At 39.7% G+C, this 21,386-nt stretch overlaps 1 protein-coding gene across 1 annotated transcript in view; it reads right to left on the bottom strand.

Moving 5' to 3' along the window:
* The window catches only part of LOC122163297 (neuronal acetylcholine receptor subunit alpha-7), a 37,712-nt gene that overhangs the window by 9,673 nt on the left and 6,653 nt on the right, over nucleotides 1-21,386 (bottom strand). Inside the window, exons 3-4 of the mRNA XM_042824467.1 lie at nucleotides 6,954-6,998; nucleotides 3,052-3,161 (exon numbers count right to left, since the gene is read on the bottom strand). Coding sequence (XP_042680401.1) covers nucleotides 3,052-3,161; nucleotides 6,954-6,998 — 155 coding nt within the window. The remainder of the gene's footprint in view (nucleotides 1-3,051; nucleotides 3,162-6,953; nucleotides 6,999-21,386) is intronic.

The raw sequence follows: 21,386 nt of genomic DNA, 5'->3' as shown, positions 1-21,386 counted from the left end.
CTCAATATTTCCTGAAAATATTTTTTCTTCAGAAAAAGGAGCGTATGGTTTTCTACACTGAGCTTCTGATTGTTTTCTGAAATGCAGTGCTTCAACTGGGATTATGCTAAGAAGGAAAGCCTTTGCTTGATGAGATTTTGCACTTTAATATAATAATAGAAAATTATCTCTGCTACGTTTCTTTTTCAAGTATAACGACTTGAAAAAAGCTATAGACTGTGAGACATTGAGATGACACAGCTACATTTACTAGATACAATTCCACTGGGACTTATCTGGAGAACCTCAGGTTTATAAAAGAGGAAAAATGAAACTGAGACATAGCTACCAGAATGTTCATTATTCCATGAACTCACGAGCACTGTGTGGCCGCTTGAAAAATAATGCCACCAGAAATAAGAACTTCTAATAAATGTAGTAAAACTAGCAAAGTGGAAGAGGGCCAGACACAACACTAACGCAGCCGGTCCTGCAATCATTTGTACACAGGCCAAGATTCACTTCCCTCAAAAAACCCACAGATGAACTGGGCTCAGTCTGTTTACAATAGGCGGGTAATAAAGGCAGTATAGCTGCTGGTTTTCCAGGTGTTCAGTTCTAATTGTGTAATAAAACCATAGCTTCAGCTACAGTTAGCATGGTTGCGTGAATATTATGAAATGTAGTTGAAAATTGCTAAAATCACACTTTAATTTTACACATACTGGAATGTTGACGCATAAATCGTCAGATGCACTGAAAGCCTCTCAGGTAGGTGGTATGTGTGATGCCTTCCTCTGGAAACTTCTAGACTGCTGTTGTAGAGCACCAGCTGTATGGCACACCCAGTGCTTTACTGAGAAAGAGAAAAGGACTGAGAAAAGGACTGATGTGTGGGACTTTCCCAAGAATGCTGTCATTTATGAAATCAAGCCAGATAGGAAAAGATACTCAAAATAACAAACTTGCAGTGAAAAATACATTAAGCAAGGTCAGTGTTGCAGGTATATGCGTTCAGGAGTACACAGCACATGTACTGTTTATGTATAGAGCATTATTCACCTGGTGTATAGACAACTGAAGCACTAATTGCAGTGCTTGAACCAGAAACAAGAAGTGATTCTGACAGGCACTTACAGTGTGGGGAACTTGAGCAGAGCTCCCCTCAAATCACTTAGTGGTAATTGTACCTTTGGGAGAGGCGCAGATGCATGCTGTAAGCAAAGCAGTCATGTATGCCCTGGGGAGAAGTATGCTGTCAAACGCTGTCATTGTGTGCTGTTGTCACAGCATTGCAATTCACAACAGCTGTGACAGTGACATTAACCACAAAGGTGATCAGTAAGTGGCAGAGGGACAGCACAGCTGCAGCTGACAGGCCGAGTCCTGCTACTGTAGGGGTGTTGCTGCAACAAGAGGCAGCTCTTGCCACACAGAGGGGGAATTGGGGTGATGCTCAGCACAAGGGTGTCTTCTGGGCATATGGCAGAGACACAGAGGAAGACAAAAGGTTCCTGTCACCTGCATGGGCAAATATATAACCAAGTGCCTGTCTTCCACAAAAGAACCGGTGGAGCATGTACAAAGCAGATGGCCTTTCCAGTATCTTGGGAACTGCAAGAAGGCATATCATAACAGCAGAAAAGGACAACTTGTTAAAGAGCAGACATCTTCCAGTGCTTTAACAGTACAGTTCTGATAGGAAAGGAGACTCCCCAGCAGCCCCTGCATAGAGATACACTTCTGAAGAGAGATGCCAGAAATCAGTGCTTGCTCACTGACCTGCAAGCTGCTTGCCCCGACTTTGCACTGGCATTTCATCGTGTGGTTATATCTATGCCTTTACTCATATAGAAATGATCCCTATAAGGGTTGCTTGAGCATTCATATAGGAGACTGCACTGCTATATGTGCACAGTGTACACTGACCAATGCCTCCGAGAGAGGCAGAAATGGTCTTTCATCTTGAGGCAACAGACAGCAGGAAACTGGGGTGTCAGCAAGTGAATTTTTTGAAATATAATGTATGCATAGGCAGGTCTTGTTTAATCTGGGCCTGTTGGAGATGAAGAACTTAATGCTTTTTCTTGGGGCTTCCTCTTGCAATTCTTAGTATAGAATAATTAAAACCAAGAAGACCATTTGCTCTTCAAAATTCAGACTGCCCTAGAAAGTATAGGCACACCCACAGGTCTTGCTCATTAGCATCAAAGTGTGAAGAGTTACAGTGCAAGCAAACAATTCATTGTCTAATTGTGAGGGACATAAGGAAAATTGATTTAGATTCCTTACTGATTCATCTTAAAGGAAACAGTGAAGGAAAATTGATTCAGATTCATTACTGTTTCGTCTTATAGGAAACACTGGGTGCAATGTTTCTTTAGTAGTCTGAAGGTAATCTGCACCTAAAGTAAGCCCAACTAAGAACAGATAGTTTGAAGAAAAGAGCAGCTTAAGGTCTAGCTATTTTTGTAGAAGAAGTATGGAAAGACACAAAAAGTGGCTATAGAACCACTGAATCATTAAGGTTGGAAAAGACATCTAAGATCATCAAGGCCAACCCATCACCACCATACCCATAAAACCATATTCCTCAGTGCCACAGCTACACCTTTCTTGAGCACCTCCTGGACAGTGACTCCATCATCTCCCTAGGCAGACTGTTTTAATGCTTGAAATATGTACAAAAACGCAAACACTCTTACAGGCATTTACCTATTCTGCTTCTAGTGAAATTAGGCAAGCAGTCACAAGTCAGATTTGAAGTCATTGTTAACATTTAGATTAAAAAAAATATAATAATCTCCAGAGAAAATTATCACTATCTGTATTACTATACGTAGCCAGAAAAATCTGGTTTTCTAACCATCACATAGAATCTAATGAGAATTGGTGGTAGGGAAGGTGTTGTTATTCACTGAGTACTTGCAAATATCATCTTCCATTGTGTAAACAAGAGAACGGTTATTTTCTAGCATTCCAAATGCTCAGAGCCTAGCCATTTTGATTAGATGGCTATGTCATTTGTCTTATCTTCTCTCCTTCCCCACAGGAAAATGAAAGTATTTCCACCTGTTATAGAGAAGAATATCTGGCTTCCAAATCAGTCCATCAGGAAAGCGGACGTTCTTCACTCCAGGGTATTCAGACACATTCCACTGTAAGTAATGATCTGTCCAGTACTAAGACATATAGACAGAAAGTAAGTTAGATTAGCTTATTCACTGCTTTACTGTAGCTCTCCAGACTATACAGCCTGAAACAATACATGCTTTCTTGTTCGGATTATTATTTAGATTCAGACAATGAAAAACTTGGAAAGGGTGAATAGGCCACCAAGAGCTCACTCAAAAGCATAATAATCTCATTTTCAATTCACACTGCAATGCATATGTAACAGCCTATAAAAGAAGATTTGAGATGCCTCTATTTTATTGTTCATGCTGTCTCAGGTAGCAAGTTGGGACACAACAGGTTTTGTTTTATAATTCATACTTTACTTCAATTTCATTTTTTCTTCAGACACAATTTTGTTTTCTGTGTTTGTGAATTCTTACACTGTAATAACTTGATTACAGATGTGTGGTAGAGCAGCCAACAGACTGCTGGTAGGGAAAAGCAATGGAAATGGTTGAGTAGTTAACACTAGCAGCTCCTGTAGCCTGAGGTTATCCAACCTCTGAAGCAGTGCCCAGCAGCTGCTGCAGAAGCTCCCTTCCCACTGGCACTTCCTGCGCTGCAGGCTGCTGCCCTGGTGGCAGTATGGCTATCAATATAGGCATAGATTCTGGTGTGGTCAATCCAACAGGGTGTAGATCTGGGTTTCTTGGTATGTGCTTCCAGGTATTTCTCATTTTTTACTAACAGCTTTTAACTCCTTGTCACCTGGACAAATCACCAGCATTGTGAATTGCTTTTCTTCCTTTTGCTCTCCAAATAGTAGTTTTTACAGAGATCTTCAATATCTCTGCTCTTAGCTTTTTCTTTTCACTAACTACAAACTATGAGTCTTATTCATGCCCATCTACACACATCTCCTATGAACTGATCGATGGCTTCTCATCTGTTTTTTCAGGATTTTTACTTCCACTTTAACCTTATATTATTTTATACTGAACTTTTTACCACTTCATCTTGTGTAGAATTTAGAAATATCAAGATCCTCATGATACTTTCATTTATTTATTTTACCAGTAATGTAAGCCATTTGAAGTGTGTTTTGAGCTGTCCTGTTTAAATCTGTGGGCTCTTGTTGGCTTTGGGTTACTCTTCTTCAGTAGCTGTCAGAACAAATCACTTTCTGACTAGTAGGCTCCTGGCTGGGGCTGTGGGGCCATGGGGGAGCTGCTCAGCTCACTGGCCTCCCACCCAGGTTGACTGTCATCTGAACTGTGCTACAGTAATGCCAATATATCCAGTTATTTCTGATTATAACAACTTCTAGCAATTATAGTGGCTAGTATGGTAGAGCACACAGCACTACTGAATGCTATAAAGATAGTCCAAAGGGTGACAGCAAACTTATGTTTGAAGTCTGGATTATAAATTATGCTAAACAGATTGGGACTGCTCCATTTTGCCAACTTCTACAGTTTCTCATCAAGCTGGACGTGAGCTGTCCAATTTTGTTTTAACTTTGGAGCTACTGTTTCCACTGTAGCTAAAGCATGTTTGATACAGACTAGAAAAGCAAGCACCTGAGAGTATTTGGTTTAATATTAATCTGTGTGACTAGGCAAGGCTCCTGCTGAAACCTGGATATGTTTAAGACTTTGATACTGACCAGTATTGCCATGTAGATAGAGCCAACAATCGAAGAGTCTGTATATAAACTAGATTTATTCTCCCTTCTCCCAGGTTAGTTTTTCATACTTTGGTATTCCTGTGACGACTAGACAAAACATATTTAATATACATCTCTGACTATACGCATTACATATCAAAACAGGGAGTGAAGATGAATATACAGGGAAAAACTTCTCATTGCAGACCATTTAGCACAATAAAATGTTATGTTTGCCACAAGTATGCTTTGAATCTGCGTAGCATACAGTGAATACAGAAACACTTGGTTGGGGTTTTTTGGTTTTTTTGTTTTAATGTGTAAACAGGCCATGATGAGTGACTACACCACACGATCTGCTCACTGCGACCATAACATGCTCCTCATACAGTAAATACTAAGATGAAAAAAATCAAAAGAAATACAGTTAACATACATTTAAAAAAAAAAAAGAAGAATTTCCTTAGGGGCAAAAAACAAAGTCTCAGGAAGGATAAGGAGAGGGAAATAATTGATAGCTTCTTGAGTATGAATGGTCACTTTTTTTTCCTGGTAAGTAATTACAGCAACTGTTTTTGTTACAAGTCAAAGCCAAAAATACGCTGTGTTTGACAGTTTTAATCTTACTTTTAAATAAGCCTCTAAAACAGCACAATCTGAGTGCCTCTTCCAAGTCAACTCTTCTTTGTGAACAAAAGGAATAGCCACACTATTTTTTCTAGGTCATCCAAATAGTCTTTCATTTCTTTCCTGAGGCCTACCACTAAGTGGGAGAGATCCTCCATTAAAGTGTTACAGTCAAAGGAAAAATAATATATTTAGACTAAGTGATCTAATTAAAGAAACAGAAAGATGTAAAGTTTCTGCTGAAGCAGCATGCTTGTCTTGAAAAATGCAACTCTTCTGTAAAGCTTTACTTAGCCCATGCAGTTCTGTTTCTGTAAGATGGGAACGAAATGACAGATCTCATCCTGGCCTCTGCAGTATGGGAAAAACTGCCATGTTGTATCTCATCTTTGTGAAACACAGATCTGTGGTAGAAATTGTGGTTAGGAGACCAGTAGTCAGTATGGTAAGAGGCATCTTTTTAATTCTAAATCTTAGGTGGTAAACCAATTCCAAAACTGATCCTATCAGAATAAATCCGTGCAGGCTCCTTTGCTTAGGAGCGACCCCTCACTAATTCATCTTAAAGAAAAAGAAATTCGAATACTTTTACAGAGATCTTGACTGTTCCATTTATTAAAAAGTGATTAACATTCCTTCCCAGTAATGTCAGCCTTGAGTTAATGGGGGCAAAGTTCTCTGCTGTGCCATCTATGGCAGTAATAGAGGTATGTTAAGTCTGAAAAGCCTCTGACAACTGTAGAAAGTAAACACTGCAACAAAAGGTAAAACAAAGCTACTGCTTGAAAAACAAACACCATATGTATGCAAAATAAACAGGGAAACAAGGAAAAATACAGTGCTCACAGCTGAACGTTGGGAAACTGAAGGTATGTTCAAATACACATTGTCATACAACTGAGAAATGGAATTTGGAGCAATATCATTGAAAATTCTCATTTTCACAGTAAAAATAAGATGATAATTTATATTTAAAAAACAGTATTTTGTGGAACATGAGAACAGCATGTCCATTTTAATTAAAATCTTCCTGCGGTTTCTTATGGAGACAGACTGAAAGCAAAGCAAACAGGACAGCAGAGGCATTCAGGTAGGATAACTGCAGCAGGTAGCATGAAATAATCCATCTCTTTGGAATGTCTGGTGATTTTCAGAATTCTGATTACAACAGATGAAATGCATTTCACACATGTATAGTTCTTTCTCACAAATAAATGATTTACCACAAAGTAATGGATTTGTTGAAGTGGGTGATAAGGAACTTGCACCATCCTGGAACTCTGGGTATCTCGTGATGATTAATCTAGAGTGGCTTAAATCGGCTAAGGTGAGTTTGTAACCCACCCAGCTGTGGTGACTCGGCTTCTTAAAAAGTTTTCAGAAATGTCCAAAACAGCATCAGGCTCTAAATCTCAGCTCTGCGGACTGCCATTCACCTTAGCTTTGTGCACTGTGTAGTGACACCCAGAACAGAAGCATGGAAGCTTCCTAAAATTTATACCTGCAACAGATTAAATGCCAAGAACAAAGGAAGAAAAAACATGCTTGGTTCCTCAGAACTCACCATTTGTAGCCAGATGTTTGTTGTTAATACTTGATTCTTTTCATCCTGGAGAGAAGAAAATAAACCAGCTTAGTGTCATATGGATAACGCTAGCAGAATATATGAGTGTTATGAAATAGTTGTACTAAGGTACCTAATTTCTGCCTCTACCTTACTGCATAGGAAGTGTTCACAGGTACTTTTGACGCACTGTGTATTACTGCTGTCAGTCCAGTTGTTACCGGAGGGTATCCTTCTGCCAGGTTCTTCCCTGGGGCTCCTTCTTTAATAATGCATCTCAAAAGGCAAAACAGATTATAGCAAAGGTTGCTTGTTCCACCTTTGCTTAGGAGCAGCCCTCTCCTTAATTAACCTCACACACCAAACATACACAGATCATAGAAACTGCATTGGACAACAAACAGTGACTAAGCTCAGTGATGTGTGTTGAGGCCACATCCAGTGGCTTGTTAACAGGCAGCTGTAGCACGACTGATTTTAGTGGAATGATACAAGGAAATGCTGTGTCACAGCTTTACAAGAAAGGATTTCCAGGGCAGAATGTTATTACTGTGCCTGAAAGTTACCGTATTCACATGGCCTTCCCCCTTGCTTCCTATAACTATCTGATGCAAGCTCAAGGGAACAGAACGGCATTTTAAACGCTGCAGTTAATTAAGAAGATTAATTCTTCATTTCTCAAACACAGGAAAATGTTGGTGACCTCATTTCTCTAGAGGTACCAGCAATTACTCATCCCTCAGTCATCCTCCCATCATCAGTATCCACCTGGGTTTTGTGAAGCACGTACTGTCAGTACTGGGCACTCTGAGCTGAATGCGCAGTCCCTGTCCCAGCAACAGCCAGAGCTTCAGGCAAAGGAAGGGTGGCAGCCAAGTGTGGGTTACCTGTACAGCAGGAGCTGTCAGAGCTGTTGTGCATGCAGAGCTCTGAATTCACAGCTACAACTCCTGAACTTAAATATTGTTCCTAAATGACCTTATATGGCTAAAAAGGATTTAATCACATTTCATACCATCTTAATACTCTTTACTAAATATAAACAAATGCTCTTCTTCTTGTTTAGTGAACAAATCCAATAAAAATTCTGAAAGACATTTAATTGAAGTGGTATTAGATTAACACAATAGTAAAATTAAACAGTGCAAGGGACAGTTTCAGACAACTGTAGCCTTTTGAAAAGCAGCATCATTAAGTGCACATCAGTGTTAGTAGGTTGTATGTGATCAGAACTAAATGTACAACATGCAGACAAATAACAAAACGGTTAGGTAGAGTTTGGTATTGTGCTGGATATTATCTCGTGCCATTTAAATGGCATCCTGGGGAAACAGGGCTCTTTAACCCTTTAGTACAAGAAATGCATTATGGTGCATGAAATAACATGCTGAAGGCACTGCTGAAGATGTCAGCCAGGCAAAGTAGTAACTAATTTGTAATAGTATCTATTATTTGCTAGCCATACAAACATTAATTTGATGCCTCTCTCAGTAACCTGCATATGTTGTAACCACAACAAAACTAGTTTAGGTCTGTTGCTCTGAATGTAATGCCTCCTATTTGTTCCCATGGAAACTATAACAGATAAAAAGAACACAATAGCACTATTTCATAAAGCATATTACCAGTTCCAAACCTCCTTTTTTAGTATAGCGACCACCATTAGCAATGCATTTTCACCAGCCATGAACAAGAAGCCTGCATGCTGTGCTCGTAAGAATCTGTACTGGTGGAGGTACCCCACTGTCACTGCCATCACTGCAGAAACACACTGCCCATTGCCTCACTGTGCTCCATCCACTGCTTGGGCTCCATCAACGTTCTGCAGATGTCAGTGAATTTCACTGGGTGCCATTTTATTCACATAGAGAAATTCAGTTCCATCCCTTTGCTTCATCTGCACTTCCATGTCAGACACCATTCTGTCAGACTGCCCCTCTACTGCTAGCACCACTAATGTTAACTTATTTAAAGTTCAACAGCATTTTCTCAAGGCTCTGTGTGCTGTCCCAGACAAACATGCCCATTCCTCTGATGCGATGTCCCACCTGTTACACCTGAGCTACACTGATGGCACTGCTGCTGTGTGCCTTCACTGCAGGACACAGGAGGTTTGTTGCCCTGCACAGGTCTAACTGGCTACATTAAGGTGCAGAGCAATTCAGAATCTATTATGCTGTGGGAAATTCGTTTCAGGACGATTAGCTAAATGGCATGTATTTCTGCATTGTTAAATCCTGAGTTAAACTCACATTTTACTCCCAGTGTGATATCTTTCCACACATGAATGGCTTTAGCCTTAGATAAGTGATGTTTTAAAAATTCCCTTTTGAGTAGCTAGAAAAGACTGTACTAAAGCTGGAGAGCTGCTGATGCTTAAGCTAATGATATGCCATGGGGATTTATTTTGAAGCCCTGAGTCTACAGCGTAGTCAGATGAACTATTTTTGGAATAACAGAAAGGAGCTCTACTATCAACCAGCACACATCACAGAGTATGCTGGAGAGCAATCACTGAGCAGTTAAACCAGTGCAGCTGAAGGGAACAGCAGACCTTAAATCCAGTTGTGCTTCTGGCAGAGTGATTCAGCTGCCTGCTGCGCTGCCAAGGCAGCTGCCACATGGCACAGCATCTCAGGTTTGCCTGCAGGGGTCTCTACAGACGTTTTCTGGGACACTAATCCACCACTAGCCAAGAGTTATTCTGAATAGTAAGCTTCTGCTCAAACCTAACTGAAAGTATCTCAGGAGTACAGACTCAAAGATAACTTTTGCACAGAAGACAAGATGGTCTATGCTGTTTTCCTGGTGTTTCTTTCTGATATTTTAAACATTTAGGGCTTGAAAGAGTATATAGATGATCAAAGTAGCTCCCATTTGGATCACTGTATTAAATCCTATCACTTCTCCTCAGCTGTAAGAACTTTGCTGCATGCTGAGAGCTGGTTTAGAGTTCTTTTTTTCCCAGAACAGATGGCTTCCAAAATCTTGTCATTATCGGATTGACTCGACTATCATTAGAGGAAAGATTCTGTCTGAAAGGCTTTCTGTCTGAAAGTCCTTTTCTGCAAGCCCAAGAGAAGCTGGTGAAGGGTGGGGCAGGAGACATTCTGTAGGAGTTCTCGTATCTAGGGAAGTTTTTTGGACAGCTTTAAAAGCTTTACAGCAAACTGCATTAACATCAGGTAGTCCAGGTCACTTGGTGTTCAGGTTGTGCTGGACAAGCAGCATAGCTCAGAAGAAGCAAGTCAGGTTCCTTTTGTGCTGCGGGATGTCAGAGCGATGCTGCCTCGCTCTGCTTAATTCATAACTGTAATCATGATCTGTGATGGCAGATGGCAACTACTACTGGACTGATTATCACATTATTTAATGGCAGTGTGATTAATGAAAGGGATGTCGCTGGCATAAAAAAGATTTGAATGGTCCTTCACTCTTTTTCATAGGTAGAGGTATCAAAAACGTGCTGTACATTTTTGCAGGATTTAGCGCTGTCTTTATTCTTTCATTTCCCATCTGATTTTTGTCTGTCTTTTCACTTTAAATAGTCTATCAGACTGATCACCTTAGGGAACACGGTCACCTTATCTTACCTTGACCCTATGTTCAACAAAATATGTAAAAAAAAAGATACATGCTTTCTGGAGGCCATTAACCTGGACAATATAAACTTTGTGAGGAATATTATCTGATTACTTTCAAAGGGATGTCAGCACATGTAGCATCCACTGCAGAAAAAAGCAAGGAATAAAATAAAGAAAAATAAGCCTCTGACGCTATAGATTGGCATCTAGATAGTGACAAGCAGCCAGAGGGAAATGCACACTTCGCAGAAGACTTTCATTAAAGGAATTCTTAACTAAAATGTATTAGCAGTAACTTTTGCACTTCAAATCCAATTCCTCATTTATTTTTACTTTGTTGAATGTCACCTAAATCACTGAAAAAGTAAGACCTAGGAAAAAAAAAGCTACATTGCTACTGTCAGCAGGGAGTTTAGCCACAGCAGTGTGCAGCTGTGCCTCATGTTCCTGGGTGAAGATGGTTGATGCAGCAGTTTTCAGATCCACCATCGGGGAGCAGCCACACCTACTGTGTCACCTCTTCGAAAACACAGCTACCTGGGAGCTGTTATCACATTGCCTTCCCTCTCGAAGAGAAGAAATTAAATATTTATTGAACAACAACAAAAAAGTATAATTGCTTTATAGCACGGTAATAATACAGGCAGAGAAAAATGCTGAATCTATTTCCTCCCCCGCAGATTTTGAATAATTTTTCTAAACAGAAAAACATGAGGAGGAGAAACTGAAAGCACAAGAGGAGTATTAGAGCTGCAGGCCACAGGGCTGTTGGAAAACTGGGGGACAGTAGAACCATCAGCACTGTGTCAGTTTTGCAACTTAAACTATGAACAACATTCAGTCTGAGTTTGCAAACTGCTTCCAGATGACTGAAATTAATGTGTTTTTTTTTCTTTCATGAGAATGAATACATCACAGAAAACTCCTTACTTGTCACTACTTAAGCAGGGGAGTCTACTCAGCTCCTTGTGTTCTAACCTGGAGGCACACTGAGCATTTCAGTTTCTCAGGGCCAAGACAGATACTGCATTTCTGGCCATAGGAGGAAGCAACACTGCTGTCCATTGACTAAAATGCTTCTCTGTAGGCACCTTGGGTTTGAGGAGAGAAAATGTTTGTAATCGCTGTCTATGTAAAGTCTTGTCTCCCCCACCTTCTATCCATTCCAGGTAATGCTTATAACTCCTTTGTCCCTTTTTTGCAAAACCCTTAGAAAGTTCAGTATTTTCTCTCCCATAAGTTAGCTAAAGATTTTCTACTCCTGAGTGAATGAGTACAGTCAAATTTCCTAGAAGTTTCTTTTAAATAAAAGATTCCCTAAGCCCTATTAATCTTTTTTCTTTCTCCCAAAAAGATTCACGTTAAATCTTCAGATTGCATCAATGTTCTCAATGTTTTGGTCAAGAATTACATACAGCTGTTTTATGGGAACTGCTGGGTCACAGCCTGAACCTCTGATTGACCACCTGAGGCGAGCCATGAGTCAGCCAGAGCAGCACAGGTGAATTGCCTTCACCTGTGCAGCTGGAAGGCGTGGAGCCTGGCTGCACCCCTCCTAGACCTATTTAAGAGCTGCCTGCCGGGGGGAAGGATCTCTTCTGGAGATCTGCTTTGCTGGTGTTTTGTGAGTGAGCCCAGGATAGGGGTAAGCTTTCTATCTATTCTCTTTTTTGTTATCGTAATCTGCTTTGCCTGACTCTCTTGTTTATTTTGTAACTATAGCACCTTGATATTCACTGATTATACAGCTGTATAGAAAAAAAAAAAAAAGATCAATTTGCTTTGTTGAAAAGCAAGTTCAGGTTCATAATGTCTCAAAACAGAATTCAAGAAAAACTTTACCAGGTAAGAATTTTCATAGAAGTCTTTTAATTCCCAGAACTGTTATTTATGAATTCAACATATAAGGGGGTATCAGTTTTCAGAATCACTTTGAAATTGTATCTCTTCTGACATCCAAGAATAAGAATCCTCAGACCAGAAGGCTGTTGAGCATTTTAAGGACCAGTATTATGAAGCTCTAGAGATGAGACACAGCTTGCTTCTAGCCTTTTTAAGCGCCTCTTTGAACTGACCTCACTTACTCGGAACCTTAATAAAAAATGTCTCTCATTAGTAGCAAAAATGCTAGTTTCCTAACTGGCTCATCATGAGACTGAAGTTAATAATCGTAGTCAGAAATTAAAAATGGGCTGGCAGTTACTGAGAGACTGGTAAGGCACTTCCTATATAGATTTTCACTTTTGTTTGCTTGAATGTTATCCTACCAAAACCAGAAGGTTAATTAGTTCATTACCTCTTATCTTAGTCTCTCACACTTGCTCATTCAATGTTCTCGGCATCTTCTATCAAATTACTAGCACCTAATGAAGTCTTATCCCACCTCTTTTAAAATTGTGCTATGTTTAATTAGAGAAGGAATTTCTGCTTAATACAGCTTGGGGTTTTCTCCTTCTTACTCTTTAGGGCCATGCCCTGAGCTCCGTCTAAACTGAAAACGCCTGAATTCTACTGAGAATAGGGGCTGGCGGGTGAGTTAAGCACTTGTTAAATGGCCAGTTGGCAAAAGATACTCAAATCTACCGCTGTCTTCTGGCTTCTTTCAGTGCTTCTCAGATGCTGTCAGATCAAGCTGCTGTCAAGTTGAGCTAAGATTCATGGAAGCTGTCAGGAACTAAAGATAGAGCAGATATAATCTGTTGTATGAGCAGTATTCTCCCAGCAGTATACCAGATCCTAGGTGGGATCCCTAGTGAGCTGCTAATGTAGCCACAGTGTAGAAATTTGCTATTAGCCTAGCTAGCTGTATGCAACTGCACAGTGAGTAACTTAAAACCATTTTCCCTTGTCCTGCTATTACCTACCCTTGTAAAGAGTTGACTCTCCTCCTGTCTGTGGCTCCCTTTGGAAGGCTACAATGAGGTCACCCCACAGCCTTCTCTTCTCCAGGCTGAACAAGCCCAGCTCCCTTAGCCTCCCTGTGTAGGGGAGGTGCTTCAGTCCCTAGATTGTCTTTGTAAGAATTGTTTGGGGTTTTTTTTGTGTAGGAATAAATACCCACATGTGGAGTTGGAAATGTGAAACAGGCTTTTAGACAATATGAAGGTGAAGGAAAAGGTAGGATACAGGATTTTTCAGATGAAAGGGATTTGAATTCTTGATCCTTCTTTCCCACTTGATTTCCCTTTCACCATAAAAAAGTATTGCATTTACCCCTCCTTTCTCTAGTAGTCAGTGATATACTTCTTTATCATTGAAAAATGTTTGGCTCGGCTTACAGCACATACTTCCAATTATGCAAAAAATGCAGTAGAAAGGCCATTATCAATGCATAAATAATATTCCATAACTGAGCACAAGAGCAGAAACAGGCCACAGAATGTTTCTGATTCCTTGAAAATGGGTGCAGAAAGTGCAAAATAATTTGATAGTCAGAATTAGAGGTAAATTTTTACTGTTTCACTGTACTTTTCCCAAAACCACTTCAAAGTTAAACGCATTATTTACACACTTTACATATTTAGTGTTAGGAGTTTTGTCATATCGGTGAGATTTCCATATGAAAACTGAGCTCTGACAGCAAGTGACTCAGTGTTGTAATGATGCAGCCTACCACTGGGACAGAGCACTGCCTGAACAATGATGGCAGCTCTTACAAATAGTAACAATGGAGTTTAAGGTGGGGTGTTTTAGTGCCCAGCCTATTCAGCACGGTGTGCCAGTTCTGCATGGCTGAGTGCCTTGGGCTTGTGCTTTCTTCAGGCCAGCTCCCTTTGCATCATCTCTTCATTTGATTGTTTGCACTGAATGCCTCCTGGAAGGCATTATTCTATACTCAGCCACTCCATGCTGCTAATGATATTTAGGACATCAAAGCCAAATTCAGCCCTGAGGTACCTTCACTGCCAGAATGATACTTGTCGGTCTGACTTTCACACCTTCCATCTCAGAACCTCAGGCTCTTTCACACCTTTAGGGATGAGGTATTGCAGTAGTGCTCAGGGCTTACCTAACTATCTCCTACCACATTAATATGGATTTTGCAGTTAAATCTCTGAAATCCAACCTGAAAATGTCTTCCTTGCTTTGTGTACTTCATCATTAATTTATTTTAGCCTTTTTAATCAAAGAATTAAAATCTTAAGGCAAAATGAAATATGAGTAGTTAAAGAGAAATTTGAAAACTTCTTTTCTATTGAGCTCTTAGTAACTTTCAGTTTTAGTAACTTCCAGAGCCTTTGTGAGAAAGAAAAAGCTTCTTGTGCTGGGAAAAGAAGAGAGTACTTTCTTGGAAACTAAAAAGCTAATCAGTTTTCAGTTCATCTTGAGCAAATTGAGAATCTGACTCGAGCAAATAATTGTCATACAAGATTTCATCATGCGAGGGCTGAAAAGAGAGGCAATTTTGTCACGCAGCATTTTGCTGCAGGGTATCAAAGTCGGTTTGACTCAAGGGCATGAACCAAAGGTAAAACAAAGTCAGGAAAACATGAAGTTCAGCCATCAGTAACATATTTCATCAACACAGATAATGATTCAATCTACTGGCAGAACACTACCACCCACCTGTAGTGAACGAGGAGCCTGTCAGCCATGACAGCTATCTAGCAGTAGCAGTGGGCTTTTGACTACCCAAAGCTGACTTTACACCTGAACATTTATGTTAACGTATCTCCAAGCTGCTACCAGAACAACCCAAGCATAGGGAGCTTGCAGCTGCTGTGTTTGCTATGACTAGTGAAATTTTAGACTTAGCAAGAAAGAATGGCATTAATCACTTTCTATCTTACTTCAGAATGCTTAATATCAGGTAGGTTAGCGCAGCTGTTAGAACATTTACTAAAAGGACAAAGAAAATGATTAAGTGGGACTTAAAAACAGAGTGAGTTCAATTTGCTTTGAAAAACAGAATCAGCTTCAGAATGTAAGAGATGTAAAAGTAGTCCAGCTTCTCATGTGAAAAGAAACGGTGAATGAGAGGCAAGCTGGAAAATAAAGCAAGCTTGTCCATGACCCTGGATAGAAAACCTCAGTCTATGTTATCAGCTTATGTCTAATAACAAATACAAACTAGTCTCAGAGATTGACACTCTAAAGTCCTATCAAATGGTGCCTTGTGAGCCTCTGAGACTTCATCTTTGAGTGATAACCATCTTCTTGAGTAGCCAAAGCCAGGAGCAGACATAATTTTGCTTGGAATAGTCAGGTCAGAAGTCTCTGTAGAATTGCTCCTAACTGGAGAAAGTGGAGGTTTTTGCTGGGGATAACCCAGACTGGCACAGGTTGCTGCCGCTACCCCTTTTCACAGTTTTTAGGACTGTGAATTGAAATAAAGGGCCACTCCATGATTAACTTAAATACTATATAATATTATATGAGAAACGAACAGAACTTTGCTATAGGGAGACCCCCTCCTGATCTCCCTTCTTTCATTTGTTATGTAGTGAGTACAGCTTATTGAAGTGCCCTAAATCTCTGGCTGGGCAGAATGCATGGCAATTCTTTGGCACATTCCCAACACAACCTGCTGTCCCAAGCACTTTCCACGGTCTTGAAGGATACAGAGTGGGAATTGGTTTCCATTACATTTATAATCTCAGAAAAGTTTTGGCAGTCATGCTTGCCATTGCTAGTGATAGGGTTTTGTCCTGACAAGGGCTTGAGATTTCTTTCTACCTAGGTTTCACAGAAAAGGAGTGGAGATTATTAACAGCCTCATGATGTGTCATTTCTGTTACCATGAGGATGTGATTGTAATAGCAGTCGTTTTTGTTTTTCAGTACATCACTATTAATAAGAGGTTGTATTTAAATTTGAACACATTCATCTGTGCGAAGACAAGCAGGGATCAGGCTAATTGAAGAAGCAGAGTGCAGCAAAGCTAGTGCTGTGCTTCAGAACATCTTACTTGGGGGGAAAAAAAAATCTTTTGAAGAGCAAGAGAGGGAGGTTGAATTTCTTTCAACTTAAGAATTCCCACGATTCACTGTAGGTTCCCCCAGTTTAATTGTTACATATATTACATTTGCTAAAAACCCTGTTACATTTATTGCAAGCATGCAAGGTAATAACTGCACGATGTCACTTTATTTACAAATATGTCTTGATTCAATTGTGTTCAATGGCAGACTCCAATTGAGAAGACTAAACCCTGAATTAGCGTTAAATATTGGCTCTAGGTGTTATCATTGCTGGTCTGACAAAAATAGGCACTCTAGCTCATAATTCATGCTGGTTTCTGGAAGATGCAGAGCATTCCCTTGGCTTAGAGGGAATAAAAGAGCTCCCACAGCCCTCCTTCCCAGTTAAAATGAGGGAATGGGAGCCTTTGAAGATTTATTTGCCTAGAGGTTAGCTGCAAAATATAGAAGTTGAAAGGTCAGGTTATAACATCTTGATGTAACAGCAATGCCTGGATAGCCTTATATCAAAGGATTCATCTACATCTTATTCTTTCTTATCTCTGTCTTTCAAAGTGTAGGCAAATTATACAAGAAGTAGCTAAAAAAAAATTCCTGTAATAGTAATATAAACCATAACTCTACCTCTAGATGTCTCAGGGTCTCTGTTCAGTCTAGGATACTGGCACATCACTGTGGCAACTAAAAAATAGTGTTTTCCTTTCATCCTCTACCCCACTGTGTGCTTTCAAGAAGTCTGTAGGAACTTAATTATCTTCATGTCCTCATCCTTATCGAGGTTACTTGAACTTTACCAACAGATTCAGAATGAAAAGGGAGAGTAGTTAGGCAAAGAAGGGAGAAATGCAGGCACACAGAAACAGTCCTCCTTTACAGGATCTTTATTTTCAAGCTTCCCTGAGAATTCATATCACTAAAAAAGATACTGAGAAACCGTGAAGCTGGCTGAGAAGAATATGCTGATGAAAATGAATGGCGTGTCTCTTTCTTCCCAAATGCAATAAGCATCATGACCAAAATGTCAGAACACCTACACAGTCCTTCAGGCTGCTGTTTTCAGCAACACAAAAGAGCAAACTCTCTCCTGTGAGAAGAGCATTTCTGCCTGATGCGGTCAGAGATGGAGCGAGCATGCCAAAATCCATAAAAATACTAATCTGAATGTCTTGAGCTCAGTGAGCAGTTTGACCAAACTCAGCAGTGCTCATTATTTTTATTGTCCTTTTCTTGCATTTAGTACTTTTGGTGGTGATGTGCAAAAAGCCTGCTTCTTTCCTCTTGAATACTGAACTGACACAACTGTGTAGCCAGCAAGGGTAATTGTGGGGCTGCCAACCACAGAAATCTCTTAATGCTCACAGCTGAACACAAAGAACTTGCCAGAACAATCCCAGGAGACAGTGCTATATCACTAAACATGCATGGGGCCGCTGACTTTGCACATGGTTATCAACAGTCACACACACAATGTGGAGATGTGTTTATAGGCCATTAGACGTGGCTTCACATTTCTGCTAGATGATTTTGGAGGAATGAACTCAAGAGACTTCATTCTTTTGTTGCTGCCAATAAAATGCTTTATTCTTATGCTCTTAGCACATCCCAGGATAGCTCTTGCTGAAGCTGGTGTTAACAGCCCTTCTTTTTTATAAATCAAACTCTGGTTTCAGTGAACAGCCATATGCATAAAAGCATAAATGAAAGTTACATCTGAATTTAGGCTTTTTCTAGTTATTCTTGGAAAATAATCAATTGTAATGTTGAATATATTAAAAATTCAACATAAATTAGTTAGCACATTAAAAATAAATATTCAGGTATTTAAAACTCCAAATTAATTTAAAAGGTTTATTTTTCTACCTAAGTGCTTGTGCTTATGCACTGCCTGCTGCCAACCCATTGTGACATCTAATTCCCATATCTTCCCCCTCCCCCTTCAATTTCTTTTAAGTTTTCTTAGCTTGGGAACAGTTGGGTCTGTTGAATAGCTCCATAGCCTATTCAAGCAAACTTGGTGAGGGGTTCAAAAAAAAGAAAGATTCAAATCTGTATCATCTAAATTTGAAATAATTAACATTTGAATGTTTCTATGTTAATATACTGCTCATAGATAGAAAAGTGTTTGCTTGCTTTCCATTGGCAATGCTTTGTTCTACTGTTGTCAGTGCTATTTGATTTGCAAATTACTGAAAACTTTTTATAGTATGTGCTTTTCTGAGGGGAAAAAAGCAGTCACTGTATCTGTGTAGACCGTAATGAAAGAATAACACATACTTGATTGTTCAAGAGCCATAATCCACCTGGACTAGCAAATAAAGATGCTAAACCCATACTGGTACTTGACTCCAGCCCTTGACTGCACACAGGTGCCCCAAGGATTGCTCTAGCAGCAGCTCCTGGCTTCCCTTGCCATCCGCCCTGGACATGCTGCAGCACTCCTCTGCCAACTGAAGGACCCCCGCAGGTCACGTTACAGGAGCAGGGCTGAGACTGTGCTGCTGAGGTGTGGGTTTCATCTAGGAGTTCATCCAGCCCACAGCATCTTCCCACTGCACTGCCAGGAGCCTTCCAGAAACAAATGGGTCCAGCGCTCAGATTCTGCCCCTGCTGTGCCTTTACACTTCAGTCAGAGCCAATTAAATCCAGCAAGAATCAACCAAATTCCCATCTTTACATGCACAGTTAAACAGGCTTTGTCAGTGAGCAGCAGATTATAGAGTGTGTAAGCAAGGCCATGTGTGCATAGGGATGCAAACTTTCATCATAAGTCACATTATCACTAGGTATCTACTCACTTTTTGGGTTAATGGGGCATCTGTGCCGATGTATCTAGAAAACTAAGTACTAAGCTCACTGTCTGAGTTGACTAGGTGAAAGAAAGGTGATGAAGAAAATATCAGCACCAAAATACATCGAATAAAAGAATTTAGAAGCACATGAAAAACAGAAAAATCCCAGAAATTACAGCAGCAATTTTTCTTTGCAGATCTGTATCTCACCACAGCAGGGTTGGAGATGTGTTATCTGCTGGTTTTGGTACATTAATAATCAGAGTATTTTAGGCTGTTACCTGAGAAGATCTATTCTTCGTATTCTGTGTGGAAAAGTTCTGTTTTCTGTTATCATTCAGCAATTCTAGTAGGTATTAATCTGATTAAAAATACTGAAAATCATATTCCAGTGCCATCCTGCTTTTCTAAATTCCAAGAGAGATCACAGTAGGATGGCAAATGGCCGCAAGAGGAAAGTGAAAATATTTTCTCTTTTCAGCATGGAGGGAATAAAAACCAAGCTGTCAAGGGAGAGGAAAATAATGCTGGAAAAGACTTTTTCTAATGTACCCAAATGAATGCTAAAATTAAAAGAATAATGCAGATTTGTTGAGCTTCTGCCACAACCATTGTTTACAAAGAGGCTGCTGAGGTTTGATAAACAGCTTAGGAACTTCTCTAGCACAATTTCTCAATGAGCCTGTTGATGTGTTGTTTTATTTGCCTTTCCAGATTTAAATTTCTTTTTCTTCCTTTCATTATTTTTTTCTTTTTTGAGGAGCTGTTTGTTTTATAGTCTGTTTCTTTACAGAACCTGTTCTGCTTCTCTGAATGTCAGCATAATTTTCTCTTTAAAATTTCAAAATATTTCTCATTACTATCTTGCCCAGTGAGTCCAGGGTGTTTGATTGCAACTACTGAGCCTGCAGATTCTTATGCAGGCTTTCCTAAGTGCTGGATGTGAAGTCATTGAAGTCAACTGTATACTTAGACTCTGTAAAATGAAACAAGGACAAAAGCTCTTGAATATATAAATCTAAGTCATGCAAGTAAGCAGGGCAATGTGGGATCAGCAAACTTTGACTGAGTTCAGATAAACATAAAAAGTTTTCGTGTTTTCATTTTTTTCCTTTGGTCTGCACAAGTGAATCGAACAGCCTAAAGGAACAGAATATCTCTTGAGATTCTGCTATTGCTCACTGGGTACAAACAACTATTCAGCACTTTGCTTTCTTGTAACCAGAAATTTTAGAAGGACAAACTGGAAAATAAGTGAAAACTGTTGTGTAGTAAAAGCTTTAATTAGCTAGTTAACGATCTAGCTTGATCGCATCAGCATTAACAGTAAGCCAAAGGGATAGGGAAACGTGCATCAAATCAAGTCAAGCCAGTCCCATTATCTTCACAAGACAATGTTTAATTCTACTGTTGTCCTCAATGTTCTGCAAACCCCTACCAAATGTAAGTAATCTGCTAATTTCATAAAAATATTCCTTATTCATCTTCTAGGTGATTAATGAAACTAATTAAGGATGAGGTGGGTTCCTGGGGAATCGCACCATGTATCTAAATCCCTCCGTTTGGACAATGCACCACTGACAATCACTCTGCCATTTTATATCTCATTCTACAATCATGGCCTCACCCCCTAGGGTTTTTTTTTTTTTCTGAGAATGTTATTTCAAAAGGCTTTATTGAAGTCAAACTGCATACCTTGCAGCCAGTAGTCGTGCAATCTGATACACATCACTAGAAGTATCTTTATGTAATGTGCCTGATTTTGCTGAAGAATGAAGAGTGCCTTATTCTTTCAGTAAGTTTTCAGCATTGTTCCCAAGGTGGAAGTTGGGGAATTCTGATCAGATGTTAGGGAAAAGTTCTTACCTTGAAGACAACTAAGATACTGAAACAGGTTTCCCAGGTTGTGGAGTCTGTCCTTGGAAGTGTTCAGTACTTGACTGGACACACTTTTGAGTAGCATGATTTATTCAGACATATTTGGAGCAGGGGTTTGGACTAGATGACCTCTGGAGGTCTCTTTCAAACTAAAATGAGACTATTTGATTCTTCTTCTTATCTAAATAGCAATAGAAACAGTTTGAACTATCACTGTAAAAGTCAGTGTATTCCAGTACTTTGTTTCTGTTTCTGAGCAGT

Source organism: Centrocercus urophasianus, unplaced genomic scaffold (assembly GCF_019232065.1).
Source record: "Centrocercus urophasianus isolate 14NV4802_14NV808 unplaced genomic scaffold, USGS_Curo_1.0 seq_23, whole genome shotgun sequence".
NCBI classification, from domain to species: Eukaryota; Metazoa; Chordata; class Aves; order Galliformes; family Phasianidae; genus Centrocercus; species Centrocercus urophasianus.
Note: the sequence above shows the minus strand (reverse complement) of the source record. Positions and strands in the feature narration are given on the sequence as shown.